A 27,278-nucleotide genomic window follows, 5' to 3' on the forward strand; every position below is an offset into this window, starting at 1 on the left:
GCGCTGGGCTGGAGGCGGCGGCAGCAACTAAGATGGCGGCGGCGCGCTCTCTCGGGTCCGGCGAGGGTACCGGCGGGGGCGGGGTGGCGGCGGGAGGGGCGCGCGCGGGGAGGCGGGGAGGCGGGGAGGCGGGGGCGGGGCGGGGCGCGCGCCTCGAGTTGCCGGCAGAGCTCGGAGCGCGCGCACGCGGGGCCGCGCCCGGGGTACCTCCCGAGCGGCCGGGAGAGGTCCCGCGGCTGCACCCTCTGCATCAACCCCTCACCCCTACGCTACGCGCGGCCCCAGGCTCCCGGGCCAAGCAGTACCCCGGGGCCGGCGCCGGCCTTCCCGCCCCGCGGAGTGCAGACCCCCTGGAGGGGCAGGGCCAGAGGGTGCAGCCCGGGGGCCCCTGAGCGCCAACACGCTGGGCCACCTCAGGCAAGGCACGTCGCCTCCCAGAGTCCTGGCGTCCTCTTCTGCGGATGGAGGGGATGACAGGGAGCCTGCCGGGTCGTGAAAGGTTTTCAAGGAGACGGAGGTCAGCAAAACGCACTTTGTCAACAGTCAAGGACCGCGCAGCACGTGCTGCCGCGGTTCAGCCCTGGGAGGGGCACCCGCTGCCCCCAGGAGTCTGTCCTGAATCTGTATGTCCAGATTCCTTCATTCGCTGGAGAAATCTGTGACGGCTTTTTAAAGATGGCTCGTGCGCGCCCTTTCTCGCTGATCTTAGTAGGATCCCAATGGTCCCTTGGAAATTCAGAGCTCCAACTGGATGGAGAAGGGTTCTTCCCCCGGGGGCTTGAGTCCTCCCCTTCTCCCCTGGTTCCCCCACCTTCCCTCGGCCCCTGGGACCGCCCCCCACGAGAGGTAAGGACTGGCACAGTCATGGATGGGTTCCAGTGCCAGGCACTGTGCCCTGTGAGACATGATTGGCTCCATTTTGCAGATGAAGGGAACAGAGACTGAAAGGTAAAATGACGTCCCCAGATGTGACACGTGTAGTGAAAAGAACCATCAGCCCTCGAGGACAGGGCGGTGACATTAGGGAGACCCCAACAGCAAAAGCTAAATAAAGGTAAGATGTGAACTATTCCAGACTGTGCTGGAAGAACTATCCGACTGTGCTTTGGAACACTGTATTTGTCATAGCTGTGACAGCTGAGAGGGTCTGGCAGGCTGGTGGGTTTTGTGGAGGTGGGCTTGGGATGGCGTTCCGGAGGTGCCCCCCAAACCCGGAGGCTGGGAGAAGTAGGAGCAGAGCAGAGGATTTATTTAGGAGAATAGTGGGTGAAGAGCCCCCAAAAGTGGATTCAGACCAGAGTATGAGGTGCCTTAAGTGGCAGGATGGCCCCACAGGCCACAGGAGGACCTTGAACAGCAGTGATCAGAAGAAGCATGATGTGACCTGATGGGAATTCCAAAGTGACCTGTAATGGAATATGCTCCTCCCTTCATTTGTCCCTCAAAGGCATCCTCTACCAAAGCCTGCAGGTTCTATCTTTCCTTCCCCTGCCACCCCCTTCCCTGGATCTGAGAGGACTAGACTCTCCTTGGGTAGACCCTTCCCAAGGTACCTGCCTATCAGGTTCCCACCATCTCCAGGCCTCACTCCTTCTAACCAGCACTGCAGAGTCATCCTCTCCAGCCGTTGCTTTTGCTTCCCTCCCCCTCTGGCTCTTGTGAGCTCCTTGTTGCCACTTTATCTGGTCCAGACAGCTCTGCCAGGCTTTCAACCCACAACCTCATGCCCCACCCAGCTGACCTCAGGGCCTGCTCTCTCAACACAGTCTGTGCTCAAGTTCATTTCTACCCAAGGCCAGCATTATATAGCACATCTTCCGCTACCTTTGCCCCAAGTCACACCCAGGCTGTCTCTTGCAGAAAGTCCTCCTGACCCTCAGGTCATCCCTCCCCCATCCCCACCTGCTCTGAACCAGGCAGTGTCTAGGATTGATAATGTGCTACGCTGTGCCATTGACCAACTAACCCATGTGTGTCCCTGGGTTAGTGCTCTAGTGAAAAGGACCCAGACAGTACAGTCAGACAGTGCCCAACAGGAACTCTAGCTGCTTCTACTATGAGTGATCTCAACAAGTCACAGAACTTTGAGTCACTTTCCTCACCCTATGAAGAGATTAAATGAGATAGCAATACCTATTTCCTGGAGTTGTCAGAATTAAATGAGATGATGCAATGAAAGTGCCTCGCAGACCTTAATACATAGTATGTCTAAACGCACAGGAACTTCTCTTTTTTTCCCTCGGGAATCTTCCGAGCTGCTTGTATACTACTGAACATACAGTAGGCACTCAATAAATACTCAGAGATGAACTAAATGAATTCCTGTATTCATTTTTGTATTGTGGACCTCACACCTCAGAGGATAAAAAAATACCCTGTAGGTTTCCAGGGACCTCTGAGATTTACAAAACACAAAATCAGAAAGGTATAAATCTCAGAACTATGTCTTGAGTCAATAGGATGATGCCAAGAGGGAAAATGTAATGTATTCAGTTCTATTAGAAACACAAACAAAAGCTCTTTGGTGTCTGGAATCCTGATCCCTTTATCTTCTTACCCTCACTGTCCCTGCAAGAAACAAAGAGGTAGATCAAAAAGGTTCAGCGGCAGGTGGGCAGACAGAAGGCTGGTGAGCTCGGTGCAACCTGCGCACGCTGAGATTTTGCCCACGGGAGAGTTAGTCCAGCTGCAAGGCTCAGCTTGACTGTCTTGGAAGCCAGGGAAACCAGTGAACTCAGTTCCCAGTCTGCCTAACAATAGCCTCAGCCATATTGGCACTTTTCAGAGGTCTCCACGTGATGGATTAGCTAATCCTCAAAATGGCCTTGAGATGGGGATCGATCCAGTCTTAACAGTTAGCAGAGACGAGTCTCTCCTGAGCAGAGCCAGCCGCTGAGAGAGCAGGAGCACCAGGGGTCCCGGGGCACTGGGAAATGAGGCGGTGCCCAGGCTTGTCCTAGTCAGGGTCAGACATGGAAGAATAAGGAGGGGGCTTTGATAACCAGGCCAAGGAAGACTTGAGCTTCAGGGCATATATTCAACCTGTCTGTGCAATAGGGTAGAAGAACACAGAATTTCTAGGGTGCTGGAATCTTCTGAAATGATTCTACAACAGTCTCTACTAAGCTCTTTACTGGGGACATTTCATTTATGCCTCCAGCAACCTTTCCAGAAGGTATTTTTATTGTGCTAGGTGAAAAAAATGTAAAATTTGATGAAGGAACCCATTGCTAGAAAGAAGGACACCTGGGATTCAATTTTATATAGGTCTGAGCCCCAAATAATGCCTCAGCCACTACGTGAAATGACACCTCAGATACCAAAGGAGAAAAAAAAAAAAGTCCTGTGCAGGATCCTGCAGCGTGGAGTCATCAACCTGGTCCACCACAGTCACACGTGGGGCTGTGCCACCTGGCAGCTCTTCTGAAGCCATGGGAGGCATCCTCATCCAGCCTGGGTTTCTCACCAAGACAGTCATTCCCAGGTCCAGGGTTGCTGAGAGATGGAAACATGGTTGCATGAAGGAAAACTCTTTGCCAGGAAGCTGAACTACTCTTAGGTGGCATGTTAGGACTGTTAGCACAGTGTGCGCTAGGCCAGTTTTGGTGGGAGGCAGGTAAGCAGTCACTGTGGACAGTGTGTGAATGATATGCTTGGGAGTTAACCCACTTTAGGGATGCAGCAGAAGAAGGCTGTAGGAATCTTGATGAGAGCTACCACTTATAAACTCCCCCAAATACTAAAACCATAGCCCCTAGCACCATTACTAGGGTCCCCCTGGAGCCCCAGAAGCCTCAAGATCAGGCCCTGTCTCTGCCTTCTGGTGGCCCAGACAGGTCTCTCCATTCCTGTGAGAAGAGATTATTAATGAGGGGCAAAAGTACCAGAGGCTCCAGTTGGACACCTGAGCTCAAACCTGTCTCTATCCATTTCCTCTCCTTTTGCAAAATATCCATTTAATTTTGTTTTATGGCCATATTAAATAGTTACAAGTCTCCAAGGTCAAATCCGGAAAACAAGGGGCTCAGAAAAGTCTAGTTCCATTCCTGTCTCCTCCTCTCTGTCCCTGCCCGCCCTTAAAATTACCATCTTGTCTGTTTTTGGCTTCTCCTTCCACCGTGGGTTCTTAAAGTACAAGCAAGTATTCGAATGTATTTCTCTCCCCTTTCTTAGATAAAAAGAAGTGTATCACATCTGCATCTTGCTTTTTTTCACTTAATAAAATATCCTGGTGATGGCTCCATCTCAGTATCCCTTTCAGAGCTGCATTGCTCTCTCTCATGCAGTATGATATTCTGATATAATGAGAAACAGATAGTTGGTCTTCATCTCCAATTCCTAGCACAGAGCTGCTTAATCCCTTGGAGTTTCCTGAAAAAGAGGAGCATCTTTTGTTGCAATGACTCTACTCCAGGCAGGCTCCTGGATGGGAGCTAGTCAACAGAATAACCAAGCCACGATAGAAGCTTGGAACTTTCAGCCCCTACCCCCACCAATTTGGGAGGAGAGGGGGGCTGGAGATCAAATTAATGATCACATCAATGTGATGCACCTCTCCCCAAATCCCTGAACTACAGGATGCAGAGAGCCTCTGGGTTGGTGAATATAACCATGTGCTGGGAGGGTCATGCACCTTCATCCTGTGCTCAGGACCCTTCCACGCCTTGCCCCATGTATTCCTCATCTGGCTGTTCACCTGTATCCTTTATAACAGCCTTTATAACAATCTGATCCATGTAAGTAAAGTGTTTCCCTGAGTTTTGTGAGCACTTATGGCAAAACATTGAACCTGAGGAGGAAGTCATAGGAATCCCGAAAAAGATACCCAAGTTAGACAGAAGTGGAGATCACCTGGGAACCCACTACTTGCAAATGGCATCTGAAGTGGGGACAGTGTGAGAATGAGCCCTTAACCTGTGGGGTCTGCACTAATTCTAAGTAGTTAGTGTCAGAACTGAATTTTTTTTTAAGATTTTATTTATTTATTCATAGAGACACAGAGAGAGAGAGAGAGAGGCAGAGGCACAGGCAGAGGGAGAAGCAGGCTCCATGTGGGGAGCCCGATGTGGGACTCGATCCAGGGTCCCCAGAATCAAACCCCGGGCTGCAGGCGGCGCTAAACCGCTGCACCACCAGGGCTGCCCCTCAGAACTGAATTTAATTCCAGCACACCTAGTTGGTGTCAGCAGAGAATCAGAGAATAGCTTGGTGTAGAAAACTCACACATTTGGTGTCAAAAGTGTGACATACATATAACATTTATATGTCTGACATACATACATGTAACGTTTTCATTCATGTGGACATACCAGACTTAATCAGTTCTCTATTGATGATCAGTTCTCTAATTCTCCCACACTGACCGGTTGTTTCCAGTCTTTTGCTTTTACAAAGAGAGCTGCAGTGAGCCTTTTTGTGTTTCTTGCTAACTGTGTGGATTTCTACCTCTTGGTTAAGATACTTCATCTCTCCAATCTTAGTATCAATTGTAAAACAAAGATAAGTCTGTGCCTGCCTCACTGGGGGTTAGTGAGGAATATATGAGCCAACACACAACATTAGCCTTTTTTTTTTTTTTAATTTTTATCTATTTATGATAGTCACAGAGAGAGAGAGGCAGAGACACAGGCAGAGGGAGAAGCAGGCTCCATGCACCGGGAGCCTGACGTGGGATTCGATCCCGGGTCTCCAGGATCGCGCCCTGGGCCAAAGGCAGGCGCTAAACCGCTGCGCCACCCAGGGATCCCACAACATTAGCTATCATTATTGTTCATCACTGTCCAAAGACAGAGCTTCACACCTCTCTGGAATGGCAGAAACTCTGACTTAGGAAGGGACATCCCTGTGGTCTCCAGGGAGTCAGGTTGAGGCTTGACAGTTTGTTTCAGACTCCCTCTAATGCTTTCTTTTTTTCTTTTTTTTTTCCTCTAATGCTTTCTATGGCTCTCCATTTGCAAAGGAAGTAGGAATTCCCACAGATGCAACATCAGCTATCACTGGCTGCTGAGAATTTCCAAAGAAGGAAAATCTCAACTTCCCATAGAAGCCAGGAAGCTCGCTTTTGCACTCCCAGAGGTGGGACAAGGATTGAAGTTTCCTATTTATGCTTTTCTCAAAGGTAACACACAGCAAAGTCCCCTCCTCTCTTAGGACGGGCAGCTGGGAAAGGCACAGGACCTACTCACTTTTCTGTATAGCGGAGGGGAGGGGTGGCTATTTCACTCTGCAGCATGAATTATACACACAACGCACTACACACACAAACAACATATGGACAGGCACGGACTGTCTGTGGATACACAAGCCAAATATGATGTGCCCTGTCTGCACACTACATCCCAATGGACAGGACTGGAATAGGTGTATGGGAAGGAGCAAGGAAAGAGAGAAAGGGTAGAGGCAGAAACAGCACAGCTTCCCCAGCACCACCGAGGGAACACAGGCACTGCTCGAGCATAGTGGAAGCAGCACGGGCCTGGGTTCTATCCATAGTTCCATCATATTTCCTGGAATTGGGGGGAGGGTAGGATAAAATGGTTTAAAAAATAGGAGGAATGTCTTACATCATCTGGATTAAGACAGACCTGGGTTCCAGTTACTAGCAGAAAAAAACAGACAACCTACTTACTGTGAGCTTCAGGTTCCTTAACTATAAAATGGGCATATAATAATAAATAATAATAATAATAATAATAATAATAATAATAAATATGCCCTTTAGATTATTGGGAAGATTGAATGAGAGGTTGCGTAACAAGGGTTTATCTCCATGTATGGCACATAGTAGGTGCTCAATTAGCAGTAACTGTTCTCACCAGGATGATAATATATGTGACTATGCTTTGAAAAGTCTGAGGAGTTGATGATGGCTATAACTGCTTTCACAGTGGAGCCTGGGGGACTCAGTCAGTTAAGCCTCCAACTCTTGATTTCAGCTCAGGTTGTAATCTCAGGGTTGTGAGATCAAGCCCCCCATTGGGCTCTGGGCTAGGTGTGGAGCATGCTTAAGATTTTCTCTCTCCCTCTGCCTCTCCCTCCCCCACTCTAAAAAAATATTTTTTAAATACTGCTTTCACATAGCACTTTAGAGTTTGCATTTGTTTAGCATGCTCCCTTTTTTTTGGAGGGCATCTATATACTCTGGGGCCTCATGGCAATCTTCTTAGTAGATGTTTTCACTCATTCCTGTTTAACTGATGGGAAGCAGGAGTTCAGAGGGGTTAAGTGATTTGACAGTGGAGAAGTAGTGCAGCTGGCCTCAGGTGAGACTCTTCTGGCTTTTCTGTGCTTTTTCCTTGCCTTTCAAACTCCCTTAGTCATCAAACACCAATAAAAAATCAAGAGCCAGAGTTCAGAATTTCTGGCCCTTTCAAGCCTCCAGCTCATTTACTTGCTCAGGATTACTTCTCTTTCTCTCCTTCCTCATCTGCGTCTCAGGGATTAACCACCTCACATAAGGAGTGTTTACTATGGGCTGGCCTCACCTGAAGCCTGCTGTGTGCACGGTCTGATTCTGTGCTAGCAGCAATCATGTGCGATGAACACCGTTATTACCCTTCACTTCCAGAGCACAATACCAGGGCTGAGAGAGGTTAAGTAATTTGCCCAAAGCCACACAGCTAAGTGGGAGAGTCAGGATTTGAACATAGGTCGTTCTGACTCCAAAGTAGAAGCTCTTACCCATGACATTACTATCTCCCAGAAGCTGCTCGATGGTGAAAGTTTCTACATGGCCCTGGAAAGTCAGAGGCATCAAGATGGGAGAATTGCTTGGCTGATCCCCGTCTGGCTCGTGATATGGTGAGTGGTCAGGAGGGAGCCAAGAAGTTCAGTGGGGCATGAGGGGAAGCAGATGCCCGACCAATGACCAGGCCTCCTACTCCATCCCAAAGGGCAGCCAATACGTCCCCTCTGTGTAAGGACAGTCCTGTCCTGGTCATCGCAGGCCGGCTCCCATGCTCACACTCCTGCAGAGAGGGTCTTCTCTCTGCCTGTAGCCCTTTTCAGATAACTCAGCCTTTCTTATACCTTCTCTCATTTCACCCAAAGTCAGCCACTTCCTAGCTCGGTGGCCTCTCCTTTGTTTTGTCATCTATGAAACAGGGATCAGTATTACACACGCCTAAGAGGGATGCTGTGTGGATTAAATGTGATAATGCACAGAAAGGACTCAGCACCGTGCTTGACACGTTGTCAGTGTTCAATCGATGTTGGCTGTCACTCCAGTGAGGACGGTTTTGGCCACATGTGGACAGGGAGGGGTATGTGTGTCGGGGGCGGAGTGGGGGGGATTAATTCTCTTCTCTCTGCCTCTCCAGATCCTGAGGGTTCTTTCAGAGCCCTGAGGCCTGAGCCCTTGCATGTGTGACTGGGGAGGATGAGCTAGGTGGCTTCCTCCTGGAGCCTCCCTTCCCTCTGGTTTGACCACAGCCCCAGTCATCTTCAGGGCCTGCAACGTCACAGCAAGGCTTGTTGACATGGGCCTGGCACTGTCCCATTGTCTGTTCAGCCTGCAGGAAAAGCAAGGAGAGAGAACCTTACCTAGAGAGGGACTTCTGCTCCTGCTCCTTTTTGCACTCCCAAGGGCCTTCTGTTTCTAGTCCCCCTCGGGTCTCAAGTGGCAGGAAGAAAGGGAGAAGTCCTGCTCCTTTTTCCCTCTCAAGCCAACCTCCCCGACATCACAGTGCTGGGCTTTGATCATCCAAGGGCATTGATTTAGGGGATGCAAATGAGGAGGCTGTCTGTGGAGGGAAGATAGTCTTCCCCAGGATGGCAGATAAGTCTCAGAGAATTCTCAATGAGCCTTTCTGTGGCTAGCTTGGCAGAAGCCAGGGAGGAGGCCAGCACAGCCTGGGAAACACAGGGACCCAAATTTCAAGAAAATGCTGAGCAAGTAGGGCTGTCACCCTCTGCCCAGGTCCAGGGAGGCAGGGGCAACCCAGTGGCCTAAAAGGGGAGGGGAAGGGACCAAGTAGGAATCTATTAATCCTACTGTCCCATGATCCCCTAGCTTCACAGCCCTCAAGGTGCAGTGATAGGAGAATGAGGGAAGGGTCCTTGACCTGCAGGCTGCAGGCTGGGTCCCTGAGCATTCAGTGCAGGAGGCCTGGGAGCCCGAGGAAGAGGGAAGAGGCAGACGGGGAGACTAAGGACAAGGAGCCCCAGATGTGTGGCCCGGGGTAAGGAGGCTCTGCTTGGCACTAGCTGGGCAAGCAGTGGGCCGAGCTGAGACTAAAGCTCATGTCAGCTGCCTCCAGGCCTATGTAGGGCACCTTCCAACCAAAGGAGGCAAGCATGGGCAGGGCAGGCCCCAGACAGCCCAGCCCTGGAGCCACAGAGACCAGGGGCAGTCCAGGCCTGTGTGCTGGGAGGGCAGAAGGAAGAGAAGCCAAAAACACCTCTCGGTCCTTCTGAAGAGGGTCTGCCCCCTGCCCATGGGACTTGACTGCCACCCCAGGAATGGAGGAGGAGAGGTTGCAGCATTAACCTCCAGCCTCTACATTGACTCAAACCTTCCCTGGGGCCCCACATAATCACAGTGCTCTGTGAGTCACTCCACACGCCCTAATCACAAGAGTCCCTGCCACCCTGGGCTGGGTACCTGCCAAGGCCCAGACAAGCTGTCCTGATGTCAGGAAATCCTTGAGGAAAGGTCTAGACTCCTCACTCCTTCAAAGTTCTCACTTGCCTATAGTTCCAAAGGCTGGGCCTCCGGTGCTTGGCCCTGAACAGGATCTGACTGGGGGCCTGGCCATGCACGCCCCATCCCCGAGTTTCCCCCCAGAGCTCCCGTCTAAGCAGGGCGAAGGGGAGGCAGATGTTAATTTGCTCATCTTTGCTAATTTGAAAAGGAGCACAAACAGCAGAGCTTGGTTGCACTGCTCTGCCGAGGGTGCAGTTTAGGTCCAATTATGTGTTATTAGCGCATCTACTCTTTGTTCCCCTGGCATATTAATTGCAGGTCTAGTATTGTGGCAATTAACACAATTATGGGCTCTCTCTTCCGGCAGCCTGGAATCTACATGCTTCCGGCCAAGGAGCTGGGCTGCTGAGATGGAGGGAGATGCCCACTGGGGAAAATGGGTTGGATTGTGTCCCCCAAAAAAACCATGTGCTGGGGGCACCTGGGTGGCTCAGGTTATGATCCCAGGTCTTGGGTTCGAACCCTGGTCCAGCTCCCTGCTCAGTGGGGAGTCTGCTTCTCCCTCTCCCTCTGCCGCTCCCCCTGCTTGTGTGCTCTTTCTCTCTGTCAAATATATAAATACAATCTTTAAAAAGCAAAACAAAACAAAACAAAATACCATATGCTGAAGTCCTAACCCCAGTAGGACTTGGAATGTGACCTTCTTTGGAGGGAGGGTCTTTACAGACATCATCTGAGTTAAAATGAGGTCACTGGAGTGGACTAATCCAATATGACTGGTGTCCTCATAAAAAGGGTGCATTTAGTCACATAGAGGGAAGATAATATGAAAATACAAGGAAGAGGCCTAGAGCACACTCTCCTGCACGCAACCCTGATCACACCTTGACTTTGGATTTTTGGCCTCTAGAACCGTGAGACAGTACATTTCTGTTGGTTAAACACCTACAGGGGTTCGTTAAGGTAGTTTGAGCAAACTCACAGATCCACTCTGCTCCAGGCAGAGTCCCCCGGGGGTGGGGGTGGGAGAACAAGAAAGGCGGGGGAGAGAGGGGCCACTAGCATTGCTGTCCCCTCTGAAGCCTCAAGCAGGAATCAGCAGGGATAGTCAGCACCTCCCTCCCACCAGACACCTCTTCCCAGGGCTTGCCCCGCATTCATGTCACCTGTGTTCTTCTGGCCCTGGGGCCTTCATTGTTCATGGGACTGCTGCTGGAGTTCCTCCTCCTCTCTGAGCCCTAACAGGGTCACTTGGGTTGGCTGATCTTGGATGAGTCACTTCCTTTCCCTTTGGCATCCCCTTACCTTGTCAGGTAAACAGTGTATGTTATTTCCCAGGTTAAGCAAGTTAAAATGGTCAGGTAGCTGCACAGCTCTTTACAGCTTATAAGATACTTACCAAAGACCTGTCTGCTTGATACAACCCTAAGGGGTTCGTTCCACCCTTAAGCAACCCTGGGAGGTTGGGATGACCCCTGTATTCTACAGATGGGAAATCTGTGGCTTGGAGAAGACAACCTATAAGCCCCAGGATTCAGAACTTGAGCTCTGATTTTACACCTAGTACTCTTCCTCCACAAAAGCAGTTCTTATGGAATATTCTACGGAATCCTCTATGGAATATGTAAGAAATATAAAGAGTTCTGTGGTCAAATAAAGTAAAAGCTAAATGACATGGATGTCTTCATTGCAGGACTTCTCAGAGCCTTCAACATGCCATGACTTTCCATAAGAATGTATACAGCATGCAACTTTTTTTCAGCCTTCTTTTCCTTTTGTGGGACACCTGCTGTTTCAGACAGCACTGCATGAACTGCTCCAGGATGGCAAAACCAGGTCTGAATGGGGAAGAAGAAGCTCAGTGGGAGGGCCCCTTCCTACCCCTGCTTTTCCTCTTCCCCATGGCAGGCTGGCGGAGCACCAGGGATGGTGTCGCTGTGGGATTTCCTTATGCAGAGGTTCAGCCAGCACCAGGGCCCAATAGCGGAGGGTGGCTTGTCCCTGACCACACAGCATTCTTCCCTTTAGGCACCACTGCTACCCCCTGCATGTGGCCCTGGTGGCCTGCTCCCACATCCTCACCTGCTAGTGGAGCGAGAGAGAAACAAGCATGTTTCAGATAAATAAAATAGAGCACGATAGAAAATAGAAAGTAAAATAGGGTGGTCAGTTAGGATCCTCGGAGAGGGTATTATGATCTGAATGCTCGTTTCCCCTCAAATTCATATGTTGAAATCCTACCCCCTAGAGTGGCCGTGTTAAGAGGTGGGGTCTTGGGGAGGGGAGTAGGTCATAGGGTGGAGCCCTCACCAGTGAGGTTAGTGCTCTTGTCAAAGAGAGGTCCCCAGAGCTCCCTTGGCCCTTCCATCATGTGAGGACACAGAGAGGAGACAAAACCTGGGGAGAGGCTCTCACTGGAACCCGACCACGCTGGCACCCTAATCTGGGACTTCCAGCCTCCAGAACTGTGAGAAATGCATTTCTGTTGTTCATAAGACACCCCGTGTGTGGGATTTTGTTACAGCAGCCCGAGGAGACTAAGACAGGGGGTGACATTTAAGCTGACAAAGGAAATTGAGGATTCGGTGGTGTAGGAAGAGCGGTGCAGGCAGAGAACCAGCTCTGCGGTGGGGCAGGCTCAGCATGTCTAAGGGATGCGAGGCTGGTGGTGCAGAGGAGGGGATGGTGGTGAGAGCTGAGGTCAGAGATGACCTGCAGCTGGGTCCCTGAGGCCTTGGCTGCCCACGATAGGGAGGGGAGGTTCGTATCCTGAGTGCAAAGGGCAGCTACTGCCCTACAGAGTTCAGGGTGTAGACCTGGGAGGTGTTATTGGTGTTTTCTCAAGCCCCAGAAACGCAAGCAGCTTCCAGACCCAACCCTTCAGGAAGGCCCTTGAGCTGGGAGTGGGACAGCGTATTCTCAGAGGCAGCAAGAGTCAGAAGCTTCAGAAGCTCGAGATCACTGAGGCAACATAGTTGTTGGGAGAGGCCAGCCGATGGTGCAGACAGACACAAATGGACCCAAGACCCACAGGGCACAGAGCCACACTCTTCCTTCCTCACTTGTGGACTGGCTGGGGCTTTGCCAGGACCCGGGCGGATAGGCAGCAGCCTCTGGAACATTACCAAGCGGCTCTTAAAGCTTCCACCTGAGGGTGGGGGGTGGGGGTGAATGGGTGACGGGCACTGAGGGGGGCACTTGACGAGATGAGCATTGGGTGTTATTCTATATGTTGGCAAGTTGAACACCAATAAAAAATAAATTTATTATTAAAAAAATATTAATAAACATTGCTAACTGAAAAAAAAAAAGCTTCCACCTGCAATGACCCTTCACGTCTACCCATAGGTCATTAGCTAAAGCTTGGGCCACACTTACTGGAAAGGGGGAGGGGGCTGGGAGAACCTAAGGGGCAGCACTGACTCCCATGAGCCTTTTTACAGCCAGGAAACTGAGGCTCTGACACATAGAATAGAATCAACCAAAGTCGGGGGCTAATGGTGGTGGTCCAGTGCTCTCTCTGCAGTGCCCCACTCCCTCCTCATCTCCCAGCCTCTCCTTCTGGCTAATGACCTTGAGGAGCTTAATCTCCTAAGCTTCTCTGCCCTCAGCACCCAAGCATGAGCTCGTCCTCCTGGCTTCTCAGGTACTAGGACATCATCCCCTCTTGTCTTTCCTCTCCCCAGAGACAAATGCTTGGGGTCCTGAGCAGATCACACAGCCTGGGGAGGGAGGTGGTGCCAGGAGCAGATCCAGCCAGCACCAGCAGGAATGCACCAGGCCAGGTAGGTAATGGTGCACTGCTGGTTTTCCAACACCACCCAAGGACTTGCCGTGACACATCACTCCAAATGTTTTCTCCTTCTGAGGCAGCTTTCTGGGCCTCTCCAGCTGCCCTCTCTCGGTCTGGCTACTGGGGAGGAGCTAGGGACCAGCCAGGGCACACACAGGCCTCTGCCACTACCTTGCCCTGACTCCAGCATGAGCTGCAGAGCATGGCTGAGAGAAGGATGGCCCATGGGCAGGTGCTGGAGTTCTGAGGGGCCCTCCTGACGCCCTCCGCTCCCTGCAGGCAAGCCTGGGTATGCCATCCCTGCTCTGCCTCTTTGGTGACCCAGCCTGTCCTTCCCCATGGGACGCTGCTCTGCTGCAGCCTATTTCCAGATCAGCCTGCTGCAGTGGCCTTGGAGACCACAGGGCAAAGCTGCCTCCTCTCATCCCTGCCTCCTCAGCTCATATTCAGCAAGTCTTCGGTCAGCAGTTCCTGACTGGCTCAGTGGTACAGCTGGGCTGGGTTAACTCTCCGGGAGTCTAGAGAAGTTGGGGGTGGAGGGAGGTCATCCAGATGGCTCAGGGTTTACCCACCTCTGGAGCAAGCCATGTGAGCTGGGAGGATCTGTGAGAGCTACGGAGAAGGAAGGTTCCGGATAGAAACCTTGAGGGACCAGAGTCCAGGCCGCCCCTCTCAGGGTATGTCCTCTCTGCAGCCCAGGCAGCTCTGGATGGGGGGGTGGGGGTGATTCAGCCAGAGAAAAGTCCATGGGCCACCTTTTCCTGGGAGGCTGGACTCCTGCGCCGGGACAGATTCCCAAGGGATGAGCCAGCAAGAGCAGCAGGCTGAGAAGGGTGGGTGGGCAGGGCTGTTGCTGAGGGAGCGCCAAGGGCCCTGGCTCAGGAGCTGCCCACAGAGGCCAGTGAGGCCAATGAAGCCTGGGAGGGTGTGTGGGCACAGCTGAGGGGGAGACTGGCCCCCCCGGGACCTGTCCTGCTGCCCCTGAGCCAGGCCCCATCTCCACTCACAGCTGAGCCCTGCACCCTGGGGCCTGGGGCCAGGCCTGCTGCTCTGGCTCCCCAGGGTGGCTGGTGTTTTTCTTTCACACAAACACAGGGACGCAGGAGGATGTGCAGCCTACGGGAAACAAAGAGCTATTTTTACCGCCTCATTGTTTCCTCTCCCAGCGTCCCAGCTCCCAGGCCGAAGGACATCTCAGGCCTCCCTCCTTACACCCAGGGGCCTGCCGGGCTCGGCCCTGCCAGGTGGCCCTAGCACAGCCATGCTCTCCCTCAGGCGCAGCCCCAGAGCCCCTCTACAGAAGATGGCCATGAGGGATCCCTGGGTGGCGCAGAGGTTTAGCGCCTGCCTTTGGCCCAGGGCGCGATTCTGGAGACCCCGGATCAAATCCCACGTTGGGCTCCCGGTACATGGAGCCTGCTTCTCCCTCTGTCTATGTCTCTGCCCCCCTCTCTCTCTCTCTTTCTCTGTGTGTGACTATCATAAATAAATAAAAATTAAAAAAAAAAAAAAAAGAAGATGGCCATGAGGCTGGAGAGGCACACAGAAGGTGCCAGAGCCAGGCCTGGGAGCTCCAAGGCCGGTGGGTGTCTGGGCCTGTCTACCTTCCAATACCTGGCTATTTCAACCTGCAGCCTGTTCAGAAGAAACCCCTTAAGGGACGCCTGGGTGACTCAGTGGTTGTGCATCTGCATTTGGCTCAGGGAGTGATCCCAGGGTCCTGGGATAAAGTCCTGCATCAGGCTCCCCTCAGGGAGCCTGCTTCTCCCTCTGCCTGCGTCTCTGCCTCTCTGTCTCTCATAAATAAATTAATTAAAAAAGAAGAAGAAGAAGAAACAACAACCCTTTGAGCAGCCCAGCCCCTGCCTCAGGGGAGGTCAAAGTTGGGCCCAACCCCCTCCCCTATCCTCAGCCCCAGGGGTCAGAGTTGCCAGTTCATGGAGACAATAAGGAGGAGCCTGGCCTTCAGTCAGTCTGGTTGGTGTGAAATTCTCCCCAGCCAGTCACTCCCCCACCATTGCCTGTGGGGTTGGGGGGCAGGCACTGAGGCTCACAAAGTGACTCTGCGCACGTCCCAGACTGGGAAGCCGGTTTGACCATGCTGGGTGGTGTGTCCCCATCAAACAGCTCGTAATCAGGGGCGCCTGGGGCGCTCAGCTCAGGCGGTTAAGCATCTTTTTTTTTTTTTAAAGATTTATTTATTTATTCATGAGAGACAGTGAGAGAGAGGCAGAGACACAGGCAGAGGGAGAAGCAGGCTCCATGCAGGAAGCCTGACGCGGGACTCCATCCTGGGTCCCCAGGATCACACTCTGGGCTGAAGGCGGCGCTAAACCGCTGAGCCATTGGGCTGCCCAAGCGTCAGACTCTTGATCTCAGTTGGGGGTCTTGATCTCAGGAGTCAGGAGATTGAGCCCCACAGTGGCTCAGCGCTGGATTGAAACCTTGAGATCTTGTGAGGGGGAAGGGCATTAACTGGAGCAGTCCCCCAGCCTCCCGGAACCTGCAGAGCTGAGGGGCACCCCCAGATGGACCCTGTCGCAAGAAAAAACCCAAAAAAGCTTGTAACTGTCACAGCCTGATTTGGAACCCAGGTGTGTGCAGCTGAGCCCAGAGCCCCAGGAGGACCTCCCCTGATGGCAACCACTGCCTGAGGCCTGGAGGGGCTGCATCTTACTCCTTTGAGGTTCAGTGGGGTGGGGAGGGACTTCAGGCCCTGGAGGCTGAGATCTGTGACCTGGGAGGGGAAGGAGGGGTGCTGGGGGCTCAAGGCTCAGGGCACAGTGGCTCCCCTGTCCTCTTGTTTGCTCTGAAGCAGAGCCGGCTGCAGTGGGAAGGAGCCTCTGGCAGTGACGGGTTTTTTTTAACTACTTGATCACGATCAAGGATTTAATTTTATCCCCTTCCCTGGCTGGCTGTGATTCTATTTGGAGTTTCTGCACAAGCTAGTGAGCAGGAAGGTCTCTGGAAGACAGGACTTCCCCGCCTCTGGGCTCGGCAAGGCCCCTCCTTGCCTGTCCAGATTCTAGGAGGTCCTTCTGGGGAAACCCTCAGCCCCGCAGGTTGCAGGTTTGAGTGAAGGCTGAGGGACTGCACCAATTAACACCCTCCTCCCTCGAAAAGCTGCTTAGCAGAGGGAGAGGTGTAGGGGCGGGCAGGGGAGCAGGAGCCGCTATCCCTCAGCCGCTATCAAGGGATCATCTTGGCTCTTTCTCACTCATCAAAAAAGTGATTAACAGGGGCGCCTGGGTGGCTCAGTCCGTTAGGCATCTGACTCTTGATTTCGGCTCAGGTCATGATCTCAGGTTGTAAGATTGAGCCCCATGTTGGGCTCTGCGCTCAGAAGGGAGTCTGCTTGGGATTCTCTCTCTCCCTCCCTCTCCCCCTCTGCCCCTTCCCCTGCTCACCTTAGCACGCTCTCTCTCTCTCTCAAATAAATAAATCAAAAAAAATTTTTTTAAAGCAGCATTTCACAAGCACCTGACGGTACCTATGGCCACATTCCTCCCCTCCAGGAGCTAGCTGCACACATGCCTTCCTCTGAATAACTTTTAAGTAGAGGGAATGGGGGTGGGGGACACCATCACGTGACTTAATGATGCTCATATGGGCCAACCACCCACTGTGGGCAGGTCTCTGCTAAACTTGTCATCTGCATTATATCATAATTCTCAGCCACAGCCTTAAGGGATAGATGCTCTCGTTCCCATTTTTCCAGTAAGTTGGATAATTTGCCCCAAGTCATGCAGCTAAGTGGCAGAGCCTGTTCCTAATCCCACCAGTGGGAGCCCAGGGGTCTTACTGTCTCCCCAGCCCCCAACTGCATGGACACAAAGATTTATATTGTGGGAGTAAACAGTATAAACCAAGGTCAAGAGAGAATCAACTGGACTCAAAGCATTGTTGGTGTGGAATCTGTCAAAGGTACAATCATTATTATTATTATTCCCATTTTACAGATGAGGAAATGACTGAGACCTGCTCAAGAGTACAGAGGTCACAGTAGGGAGGCTGGGCTCCTATTCCAGTCTTCAGTCCCCAAATTCTGACCTCTCTAGTTGACCTCACATGGGGACAGCTATGCTTCGAACCAGATACTGGCCAGGGGCTGTGAACAGGAAGAGGCAGAGAAAAGTGGAAGAGGAACCTATTCTAGAAAAACCAGCTTAAAAAAAAAAAGAAAGAAAGAAAGAAAGAAAGAAAGAAAGAAAGAAAGAAAGAAAGAAAGAAGAAAGAAAGAAAGAAAGAAAGAAAGAAAGAAAGAAAGAAAGAAAGAAAGAAAGAAAGAAAGAAGAAAGAAAGAAAAAAGAAAGAAAGAAAGAAAAACCAGCTTAGCTTGGAGAACTGCCAGGTCCCCAAGAATGGGCAAGAGGTAAAGAACAGGAGTTTGATGGCTGGCTCGGGGCAGCCACTGGGGCACCGTGAGTTGTTGGGAGGCCAGCTTCACCCAGCCCAGCCCAGTCCAGAACCTTCTTCAGCCCAGCCCGAGGACCTAGCACCCAATGAATATTTAACAACCTAGGATGTCCAGACACAACAGGACTTAGAGAACACTGACAACACCCAGAGTGGTCCCAGAGAGGGCATTGGGCAATCCAGTGATGTGGGGTGTACTCTCCACCGCCTACCCCATCAAAGTAGCAGCTCCAAGCATGGAGTCTGGGGTCAGACAAGCTGGGTTCATGTTCTGACTGTCCACACTGACCTTTAGCAAACTGTGTAACCCTCACTTCCTCTTCTGTAAAATGGGGATAATACCATACTTACCCCATACAGGACTGAAGATGGTGTATATACAGTCCTATGCACCTGCACACAGGTAGCACCCAATGCACATTCCTTGCGTTATTAAGATGGGGATGGGGCAGTAACCTGCATAAAAGATGTTTATGAAAACCCCCTTCCTTCAAGGGCTGAGGCTAAAGACCAACGAAGTGGAAACTCTCAGAGGTTCTGGGTCTGAAGTCCCCTCCCAGGGCTGTGGATGTGGGGCGGGGCTCCCACAAGTGTGCAAACAGGGAAGCCACCTGTTGCACACTCTGTTCCTTCTCTAGGGACTCGGGAAGAGGCCCAGGCAGGGCAGGGTGTGGCTCTGCTCTGGGCAGCAGCTCCCCTGACCTCCTGGCCTGGCAGGATGGGCAGGTCCCTCTGGGAAACCATCCGTGAGGGGGCAGTTCTAATGTCAAGGACGAAAGTGAAGGCAAGGCATTGGCTGATACTCAACAACCATTTCACTGTCCTTATCCTTTCAGGAGGCCTTTTTTAAATTTTTTTTTTTTTTTTTTTTTTTTTATTTATGATAGTCACAGAGAGAGAGAGAGGCAGAGACACAGTCAGAGGGAGAAGCAGGCTCCATGCACCGGGAGCCCGACGTGGGATTCGATCCCGGGTCGCCAGGATCGCGCCCTGGGCCAAAGGCAGGCGCCAAACCGCTGCGCCACCCAGGGATCCCAGGAGGCCTTTTTTAAAATTAGGACTAGCAGCAATGGTCACCCCCAAATACCCCAAATCTCCTAAACACCCAGTTATTTCTCAAGAGACGTGGGTTTCCTCATTGGACAGAGAAACATTTTCTTTATTTTATTTTATTTTTTTTTTGAGAAACATTTTTTAAACATGGCCTCGGTGGATCCCTGGGTGGCTCAGGGGTTTAGCGCCACCTTCAGCCCAGGCTGTGGTCCTAGAGTTCCGGGATCGAGTCCCACATCAGGCTCCGGGCATGGAGCCTGCTTCTCCCTCCTCCTGTGTGTTTGCCTCTCTCTCTCTCTATGTCTATCATAAATAAATAAATCTTAAAAAAATAAGTAAATAAACATGGCCTCAGGTCAGTCTGGGACTATTTCATCTGGGAAAGGGGTGGGTGTCATGGGCGATCGGCAAATTGAGAATGCCCCTGGCAGGCAGAGCAGGTGGGTAGTGGTGGGGTCCCCTGGGACCCACAGAGCTCCCAGCCCTGGAAGCTGGCTCCAGCCCCCACCACCGAACCAAGTGCCACAGAGGGATCAGTTTCCCTGCTACAAAGGGTCCTGTTCAAAGGTTGGAGCAGCCTGGATTCTCCCAACTGCTAGGCACCTGCAGGGGTGGGGAGAAGTAGCGCTACATTCTCAACCACCCTCCCCCCAGGGCTGGGAAACACCAACAAAAGCCAGGGTGCCCTGCCCCCCTTCTCAGCCCATCCTCACCTCCCCCACTCAGCCGGGCCCCAGGTGGTCTAAGGCCCCAGCAGTCCCAATCCACCTGTTGTCATTTCTGGCTGGATGCACCTGTACCTAGAAAGGTGAAACCAGAAGGTTGCCTGCCGTGTGGGCTGGGGGACCCTGACTTCAGGGCTGCCCGCAGTGTTTCCCCTTGGCCTGCTGAGGTGTCCCGACTCCTTTCTTGGTGGCCTAGTTCTCGTTAGAGACACAACGAGTTAGACAACCCTGAGATGGTATCTCCCTCCGGGCCCTCCCGTTCCAGGCTCTCTGCTGGGGGTTGGGCCATGGCTTCCAGGATGGCCAGCCCCTCCCTCTGCTCAACCGCTCAGCTTGGAAGAGCAGATTGACTCTGAGGCTAATTCCCGACACCACAACTCAGAACACAAATAATTTACCTTACATGAGCTCTTGATTTGTCTCTTGTGATGTTTGGCTCACATAGCTGTTTTTGTCTTTTTCTCAACAACCATGAAATCCTTCCCAGGAAAGGAAGTTACAGGGAAAGGCAGGCCAACTCAATGTATGAATGTAAGTTAGCTGAAGATGGAATAGGCCGTCTTGTGAGGCAGTGAGTCCCCCATCCCAGAGGGTATTCAAGCCAAGGCTAGACAAGCCCTTTTTAGAGATATTTCAGAGGCAACACACACATCTGGTCACTGTGTGGGCTCCTAGGCAACCTCCAACATCTCTCCCAACACTGAGAGTGAATGATGTCGATTGTGTTGTCCGTCCTCATATTCTATAAACCCCACGGTGTCTAGCACCCGGTGAAACTCTTTGAAAAGGAAATAGAAGCAGTGAGTCCATGTAAGCATGAAAAAAAAAAAAAAAAAAAAAGACCTAAAATGGGATGATGAAGGATGGAAATGAAAGATTCTAGAAAATGCTTCCAAAGCAAAAATTCCTAAAGAAGGAATGATTTCAGCTTCTAAACTTGAATATACAGCTGAACACCAATAAACCCCCCATTTCAGGGATGAGAGAAGAGGCGGATATTTCATTTGGACTTTTGCTACAAGCAGCTCAAGACTGCTGCCGTTGCACAGGATGCTGGGGTGCCTAGGGTGGAGGGGAGCCCCTTTTGGGGTGCTTAGTGTCTGCTCGGGTGGGCCTGGAGGGGCGAGGTCACCTCTGAAGACTACTGACCTGTCTGATCTAGGACGATATTTAGAATCTCCAGGTCCAAAAGGAGGCTCAGCCTTCTACGGACCCATGGCTAGGCTGGGAAGATCTCAGAATTCTTCCAAAGCCCAAGCTCCGAGCCAGGTTGCAGGCAATTAAACCAGCAAAAGTGGTGCTTTCTTGAGGAGAGGGCCCAGTAGCAGAGCCTGTGCGACATGGGGAAATCAGTGAGTGCACCCAACAACTCCAAGGGAGAGAACTCAGCTCACACACCACACTAGTAAAAATCTTTATTGTTAATTTTTTTCCCTCCAACATATGATATAATTTTAGTCCAAATATGGAGCCACAGCGACACCTTTGCTTCTGCTCAAATGACAAGACAGATTGGGGTCGTCACTGTTCCGAGAGGGAGGCCGAGACCTCGGCAAGGGTGGACTGGGGCAGAGCGCGCACCACAGGCCAGGACTCGGAGCCTTTATGGGAGCTACAGGTACAGAGAGAGGGCAAACAGCAACACGGCATCGGCGCCTGGTGACAGATGTCACAACCTGGGGGAGAAGGGCTGGAAAAAGCTTTTTCCCCAGGGGCTCAGCTGGAGCTACAGGACAGAGCCAGGAGTGAGTGTGTCTGTGGGGGCACATGCGCACGTGTGCCTGCACACACGGACCACCTCTCCCAGAAGACAACGCTCTTCAGGCCCCTGCTGGAGTCCCCACAGTCCTTGTTCCTTGGGGATCAACGGTCTTTGCAGGTTAACCTGAGCAGGTCAGCTAAGCAGGGCTGGGGGCCCATGTGTGGAGATCATGGCCATCTAAACTGTGACCTTCTGGTGCAAGGCCCAGGCAATGCTCAGAGGACAGCATGAACCGCCCACACAGTTCCAGGGCAGCTCCAGTGATCCATGACCGCCCCAGCCCTGAGAAGGGGGAAATTTGGCTCAAGAATCTTCTCCTGGCTCTGGGCACCTGGGGCATTTACTATCTCAGGAGGAGGGTGGAGGCTCCCCGTCCTCCTGAGGCCGGCATCTTCCTCCACTCCCCACCCAGGGTCCACTCTGGTGAAAGATACAGGGAGGAGGGGGGGCTATCCCCAAGGGCAGAAGGGGGGGCAGGTGAGAAGACCTGGGGTTCTCTTCCAGCCCTTTACATACGGCTGCTCTGCAGTGTGTTTCTGGGGACTGGGTTGAGGGCCAGCCTGATGGGACCTGCTCAGCGAAGGTCCCAGTTGGCACTTCGTAAATAAACGACGACTCTGTCCACTGCAGGCTGACATGAGAGAGACCCTTCTGAAGGCAGTGCAGTGAGGGGCACGGGTCTGGGCTCTGAGAGAACCCGGAGTGCTGGCCAGGGCCTACAGCCCAGCAGCAGGTGCCTTGAGAGCCTGGCTGGCAGAGGTCGGGGCTGGGTATTTAGAGCCAAAGGCCTCTAGGGCCTTGTGAGCCAAGCTGGGGCCTCTGTGAGGGTTCTAGGTTCCCAGGCAGAGACCTCTGCTCCACTGTGGGGTCTCCCGGCTGGGAGCAGCTCCCGCCCTTTACCCAGGGAGCCCTGGATGAGGCTTCAGGAAGCAGAGATGGGGTGAATGGCTGGAGAGCCAGAGCCGCCCAGTGCACTGCTCCTCTGCTCAGCAGGGGCAGGCCAGAGAGGCCCTGCCGGCGCTCCAGCACTTCCATTCCCCCGATGGGGAGCTGGCTGCTGGCCAACTCATGGAACTGATGCACATAAATCCTGCCTAATGATCACCTCTAAGCTCTGCCCGGCTGGTCCAGGACAGCACAAACCTCCTTGGGGGCTCTGTTTTCCAGCTGTAGACCATGCACGGGGTCTTGAAGGGTCCCCTTGCCAGTGGAGCCAGGTGTGGTCACTAAAACAAATGCACATTGCAGGTGGACTGAGCCCCCTAAGGTGGGGGGGAGCCCATGGCAACGGGAGTCATGGAGGAGCCAATGAGAAACCGAACACACATCTCAGAAGCCAATCAAATGCAAACACAAACATGTGAAAGTAGCAAGCTCTTTGTGTAATAAATATTGCAAAGCGCACTTGGTTTCTTTCTTTTTTTTTTTTTTTCTTTTCAAGTCAAATATAACAACCAATGTCCCAAACCCTGTTTTCAGCATTCAAAAGAGAGAAGCTGGTGCTACCAGCAGAACACCTGCAGCCAATCACAGAAAAAAAAAAAAAAAGTTTCCCACTAGCTGGCCAATCAGAATCCTTTTCCAGTTTAAGCAGCCAATCGGGCCTCTTCACATTCCTAAAAAGTGACCTAAATAAAGCACCAGATCTCGGAGAGCTTCCTGGGAAGCCATCTACCGAGGCGCAAATTAAAAAAAAAAAAAAGGAAAAAGGAAAAAGGAAAAGAAAAGAAATAAAAATAAAAGGTTTCTGTTGGTCAAGATTTAAAAATAAAGGGGTTTCTTTCTGCCAATCATGAGTCCGTCCCTTTAAGCCAATTGTAACTGCATCACCGGTGACTCCCTCGATGCCAGCCCTGCTGAGTGACTGTGGGGTGGGGTGGGTGGGGTGTCGGGGCAGGGGGAATCGGGAAGGTGATCTGCTGCCACTCAGCTGGCCGAGTTCCACACAGATCTCTTGGCCCTTGCCAGCTTCCAGGGTGTTCCAAAGGGTTCACAGCTACTGCCTCCGGTCCTCCGTCTCCGACCTGGAAAATGCCATCACCACATCCTCTGCACCTGCAGATCAGGGGAAAGAACCGTTGGCTGGGCCTCTGGTGTCGGGCTGCAGTCAGGGACAATACAAGGTGGCCAGGGTCCCCAATACACTGGTCCATCATGCTCGTCCACTGCACTGTGGTGCCTCCCCAGTACAAGTGCTTCCAAGGGCAGCCCATCTCCTCTCTGGGCCTTCCCTACAGCCTGGCCAGGGCACACGCCAGCAACCCTGCCATAGGGTGGCAGGGGGAGTGCAGGGGTGAGGCTTGAGGCTTGCTCAAGGCTATGCCACTGACAGGTCTGAGTGACAAGAACCCAGGGCTTCTGGTCCTAGAGCAGGGCTCTGCTCACATCCCTTACTCCAAGGTCACCAAAGCCAGGGGTGCTGGGAACCTCCCTCTTTCTTCTCAAGACTCGTGTCCCTTTGGAGGTTCTTGCTCATTAGGGCTTCTAATAGCCATTCCCTCTTTGCCTGAAGCCAGCACCTGCTCGAAGGAGCATAGCCAGGCCCATTTCCAGCCTGCAGTCAGCCTGGCTCCTACAGAGATAGATAATGGCCAGAATTTTTATTATTGTTATTTTTAATCATGGATTTGAGATTCTGGTCCAGGCACTCATGAAATCACTTCCTTTGTCTTGTTTTCCATAAGACAGGCTCTGACATGCAGCCAGAAAAGGCAAGAGGGAGGAGGGAAAGAGCTCAAAATACTGACCTGCTGGAGCTGCCCAAAGCTGCTCCCACAAGAAGAGGCTGCAGGGCAAGTGAGCTGCCAACAGGTCCCGCCCAACCCTCTGGGCCCTGGTCCTTCCCTGAGGCCTACTGCTTTCTCCTTTTTTAATAGCATTTGTTTATAAGAATTTTTTAAAAAAATCTTTAAGTAATCCCTACACCCAATGTGGGGCTCAAACTTACAACCCTGAGATCAAGAGTCCCACACTCTGCGGACTGAGCCAGCCAGGTGCTCGTCCCCTTTTTCTAAAGGATGGCTCTTGGTCATGCCCTGAACAATGCTCAGCGGCCAGTGGCCTTTCTGACATACTTCTCTCCTGTACTGCCCAAGGGATTTTCTCCAGAAGGAAAGGATGGGAAGAGCAGACACAGGGAAGGCCACAGAAGAGGGAGCCAGTGTGGATGGTGCAAGGCAGAGCTTTTGGCGTGGGACCCCGAGTCCAGGAAGGGCCCTAGGCATGGTGTTGGCAGCCTTCCTCCACACCACAGAGAAGTCTACCCCCCTCGTCCTAACTGTCCCACCACACATGGACTGGAGGAGGCACCAGCTGCAGGGTGCTGCAGGAGAAGGGCTCACTCACAAGGTGGTGGCATCATAGAGATGTGCCCACACTCCGGTCACCAGTACACCAAAGTGCTGCCAAGGGAACCAACTCTGCCACTCGTACCCCAACCTGCCTTGATGGGGTTCTGCTGCAACCAGCATAACTTCTATTCCTGAAAGGGGGAGTAAGCTTCCAGACAGAGGCTCAAATTATCTGATTTCTTGGGGTGGGGGCTCCTTTGCTTGGAAAGCCCCACAGATCCTTCCCTGTCTTCTTGGGAACATTCTGTTCTCGCCTCAGTCCTAGGACCATGAAATATCACTGCAGGCAGAATTTTCCTAGCAACCACGGAATCCAAGATGACATCATACCCTGCATGGCAGCTGAGCTGGTTCCCTACCAGATGCTGGCTCTTCTCAGGCGCCGCCTGCCCAGCTCACTAAGCAGGAGGGGCTGGCAGGGACTGGGTGGTGGAGTGGTCAGCAATGAGCCATGGTGGCCCACCTGCTTCTTCCCTTGCCCGTCTCATGGGCTTTCTCTTGGGGACCTTAGGCCTCTGTACTGAGCTGCGGGCACAAACATAGCATTGGCTGCCCTCAGACGGAAGAGCGAGTCTGCAGAGGGACAGCCCGGACCCAGGGCTGAAGACGGCCAGCACTGCCACCTGCCTGGTGTGTGTGCCGGGGCTACGCTCTGAGGGGACCTCCTTGAGGTCACACAGGGACTCTGATGACTCTTATTAAGCAGGACACCTTAAGCAGATTTGCCAGAGTCCCACTGGTGCCACAGTGCCAGCTGGTCTCCCTGTCCCTGGCGGGCGTGGGGAAACCGGCAGCTTTCATTTTTAGAGCCTCCCACTCTGCTGCTGGAGCTGAGGGTGGGAAGGGCCCACAGAGCTGCTGCCCATGTTGGGCCTGGTTCTGTTCCTATAGGGCTTGCTGGTTTCCAGGCCTCACCAAGAGGGGACGGGCCCTACCGGAGCCCCCTCTGTTCCATCGGCTGGCCTGTACTCATCATTCCACCAGGGCCTGGCCAGGAACCATGCAGGCCTCCAGGCAAGGATGTTGCTTTTCTCTCTCCTCTTCTCCATGAAACTTGGACCAGCAACCTCACGGTGTGTGTGTGTGTGTGTGTGTGTGTGTGTGTGTGTGTGTGTGTGAGAGAGAGAGAGAGAGAGAGAGAGAGAGATTGCTGCTCAGTTAGCTGTTGTAATTGAGCTCCTAGAGCTTTAGAGCTGGGGCAGGGGGTGGAGGGTGGTTCAGGTTGGTGCTCATGGTCCCTCCTTCTCCTTTAAAGTCCAGTATGTTGTAACTCCCTTGGGTGCAATCACCAGGCTCAGAACAGGAAGGCCCAGCTCACTGTCTCTAGGCTGTCAGCTAGCTTTCCTACACCAATACACAGATGAGGCTGCGTCCATCTCATTGTTACCTCTGCTGACACTGTCTGGGCTCAGGTTCAGAACTTCCATTCATCCCTTCCCACCTGATGTAGATGAGCACTGGGCGGGAGGAGGTGACCAGGCTCTCCTGCTCAACACTCTCTGACACACCAAAAGACAAAGATGGCCAAAACCGAAGGCATCACGAGAAAAGAGAACACATGCCAATATCTCTTACGAATATAGATATTCATAATATCTGTGATATGCAAAAATACTCAACAAAGTACTAGTGAACAATATGGCAATATACAAATAGGATTGCATACTCTCAACAAGTGAGATTTATCCCAGAAATGCAAGGGTGTTTTAACACCTGAAAATCAGCTACTGTAACACAGACTATCAATAGAAAAAGGACAAGAACCATACATTGTCTGAACAGGCACAGAAAACACATCCTGACAAAATTCAACACCCCTTCATGGAAACACATTGAACAAGCTAGTAATAGAAGGGAGCTTCCTCAATCTGATAAAAAGCATTTACTAAAAACTCACATCTGTTATCATACTCAGTGGTGAAAGACTGGAAACTCTCTGCCTTCAAGATTAGGAAGAAGGATGTACACTCCTGCCATGTCTATTCAACATTGTGTTGAATGTTCAATCCAGGACAATTAAGCAAGAAAAAGAAATAAAAAGCATCTAAATTGGAAAGGATAAGAAGTAAAATTGTATTTGTAGGTGACATGGATCTTGCATATAGAGAATCCTAAGGAAGCCACTAAAAAACCATTAGAACTAACAAAGTTGCAGGATACAAGCTTAATATACAAACACCATTTGTATTTCTATACATTAGCAATGAATAATCTGAAAATGGAATTAAAACAATCTCATTTACAATAGCATCAAAAATAATAAAATACTTAGGAATAAATTTAACAAATGGAGTATAGACTTTGTACTTGGAAAAGTACAAAGCATCACTGTTCAAAAACATCATAGAAAGAAATTCAACACAACTCCTATCAAAATCACAGCTGCCTTTCTGTCAATTTCACAGAAATTGACAAATTGTTCCTAAAATTCATAAGAAATTTACCTTGTACCATATACAGAAATTAACTCAAAATGCATCAACGACGTACATATATATAAGTGCTAAGATTATAAAACTCTTAGAAGAAAACACAG

The 27,278-nt window shown here is 51.7% G+C and overlaps 1 protein-coding gene and 2 long non-coding RNA genes across 9 annotated transcripts in view; 2 read left to right on the plus strand and 1 right to left on the minus strand.

Moving 5' to 3' along the window:
* LOC479600 (beta-catenin-interacting protein 1) overlaps window positions 1–27,278 on the minus strand; it is a 155,427-nt gene that overhangs the window by 82,528 nt on the left and 45,621 nt on the right. Inside the window, exon 5 of one of the 5 annotated variants that reach the window (XM_038537927.1) lies at window positions 21,021–23,447. The exons of the other annotated variants lie outside the window; for them this stretch is intronic. Coding sequence (XP_038393855.1) covers window positions 23,389–23,447 — 59 coding nt within the window. The 3' untranslated portion in view covers window positions 21,021–23,388. Of the gene's footprint in view, window positions 1–21,020; window positions 23,448–27,278 lie in introns of those variants that run through there. 5 annotated transcript variants of the gene reach the window in all.
* On the plus strand, window positions 214–17,596 carry LOC111095992. Of its 3 annotated transcripts, XR_005359896.1 has the most exons (7): window positions 214–517; window positions 926–1,054; window positions 5,960–6,118; window positions 7,703–7,800; window positions 11,337–11,479; window positions 13,330–13,428; window positions 17,396–17,596. It is a non-coding gene; the product is annotated as an uncharacterized LOC111095992 (long non-coding RNA). The 3 variants fall into 3 exon arrangements; XR_005359895.1 differs by having other exon boundaries at window positions 214–1,054; XR_005359897.1 differs by lacking the exon at window positions 5,960–6,118 and having other exon boundaries at window positions 214–1,054.
* Window positions 24,941–27,118, plus strand: LOC119871913. Its single transcript, XR_005359898.1, has 3 exons — window positions 24,941–25,372; window positions 25,634–25,815; window positions 26,658–27,118. It is a non-coding gene; the product is annotated as an uncharacterized LOC119871913 (long non-coding RNA).

Source organism: Canis lupus, chromosome 5 (assembly GCF_011100685.1).
Source record: "Canis lupus familiaris isolate Mischka breed German Shepherd chromosome 5, alternate assembly UU_Cfam_GSD_1.0, whole genome shotgun sequence".
NCBI classification, from domain to species: Eukaryota; Metazoa; Chordata; class Mammalia; order Carnivora; family Canidae; genus Canis; species Canis lupus.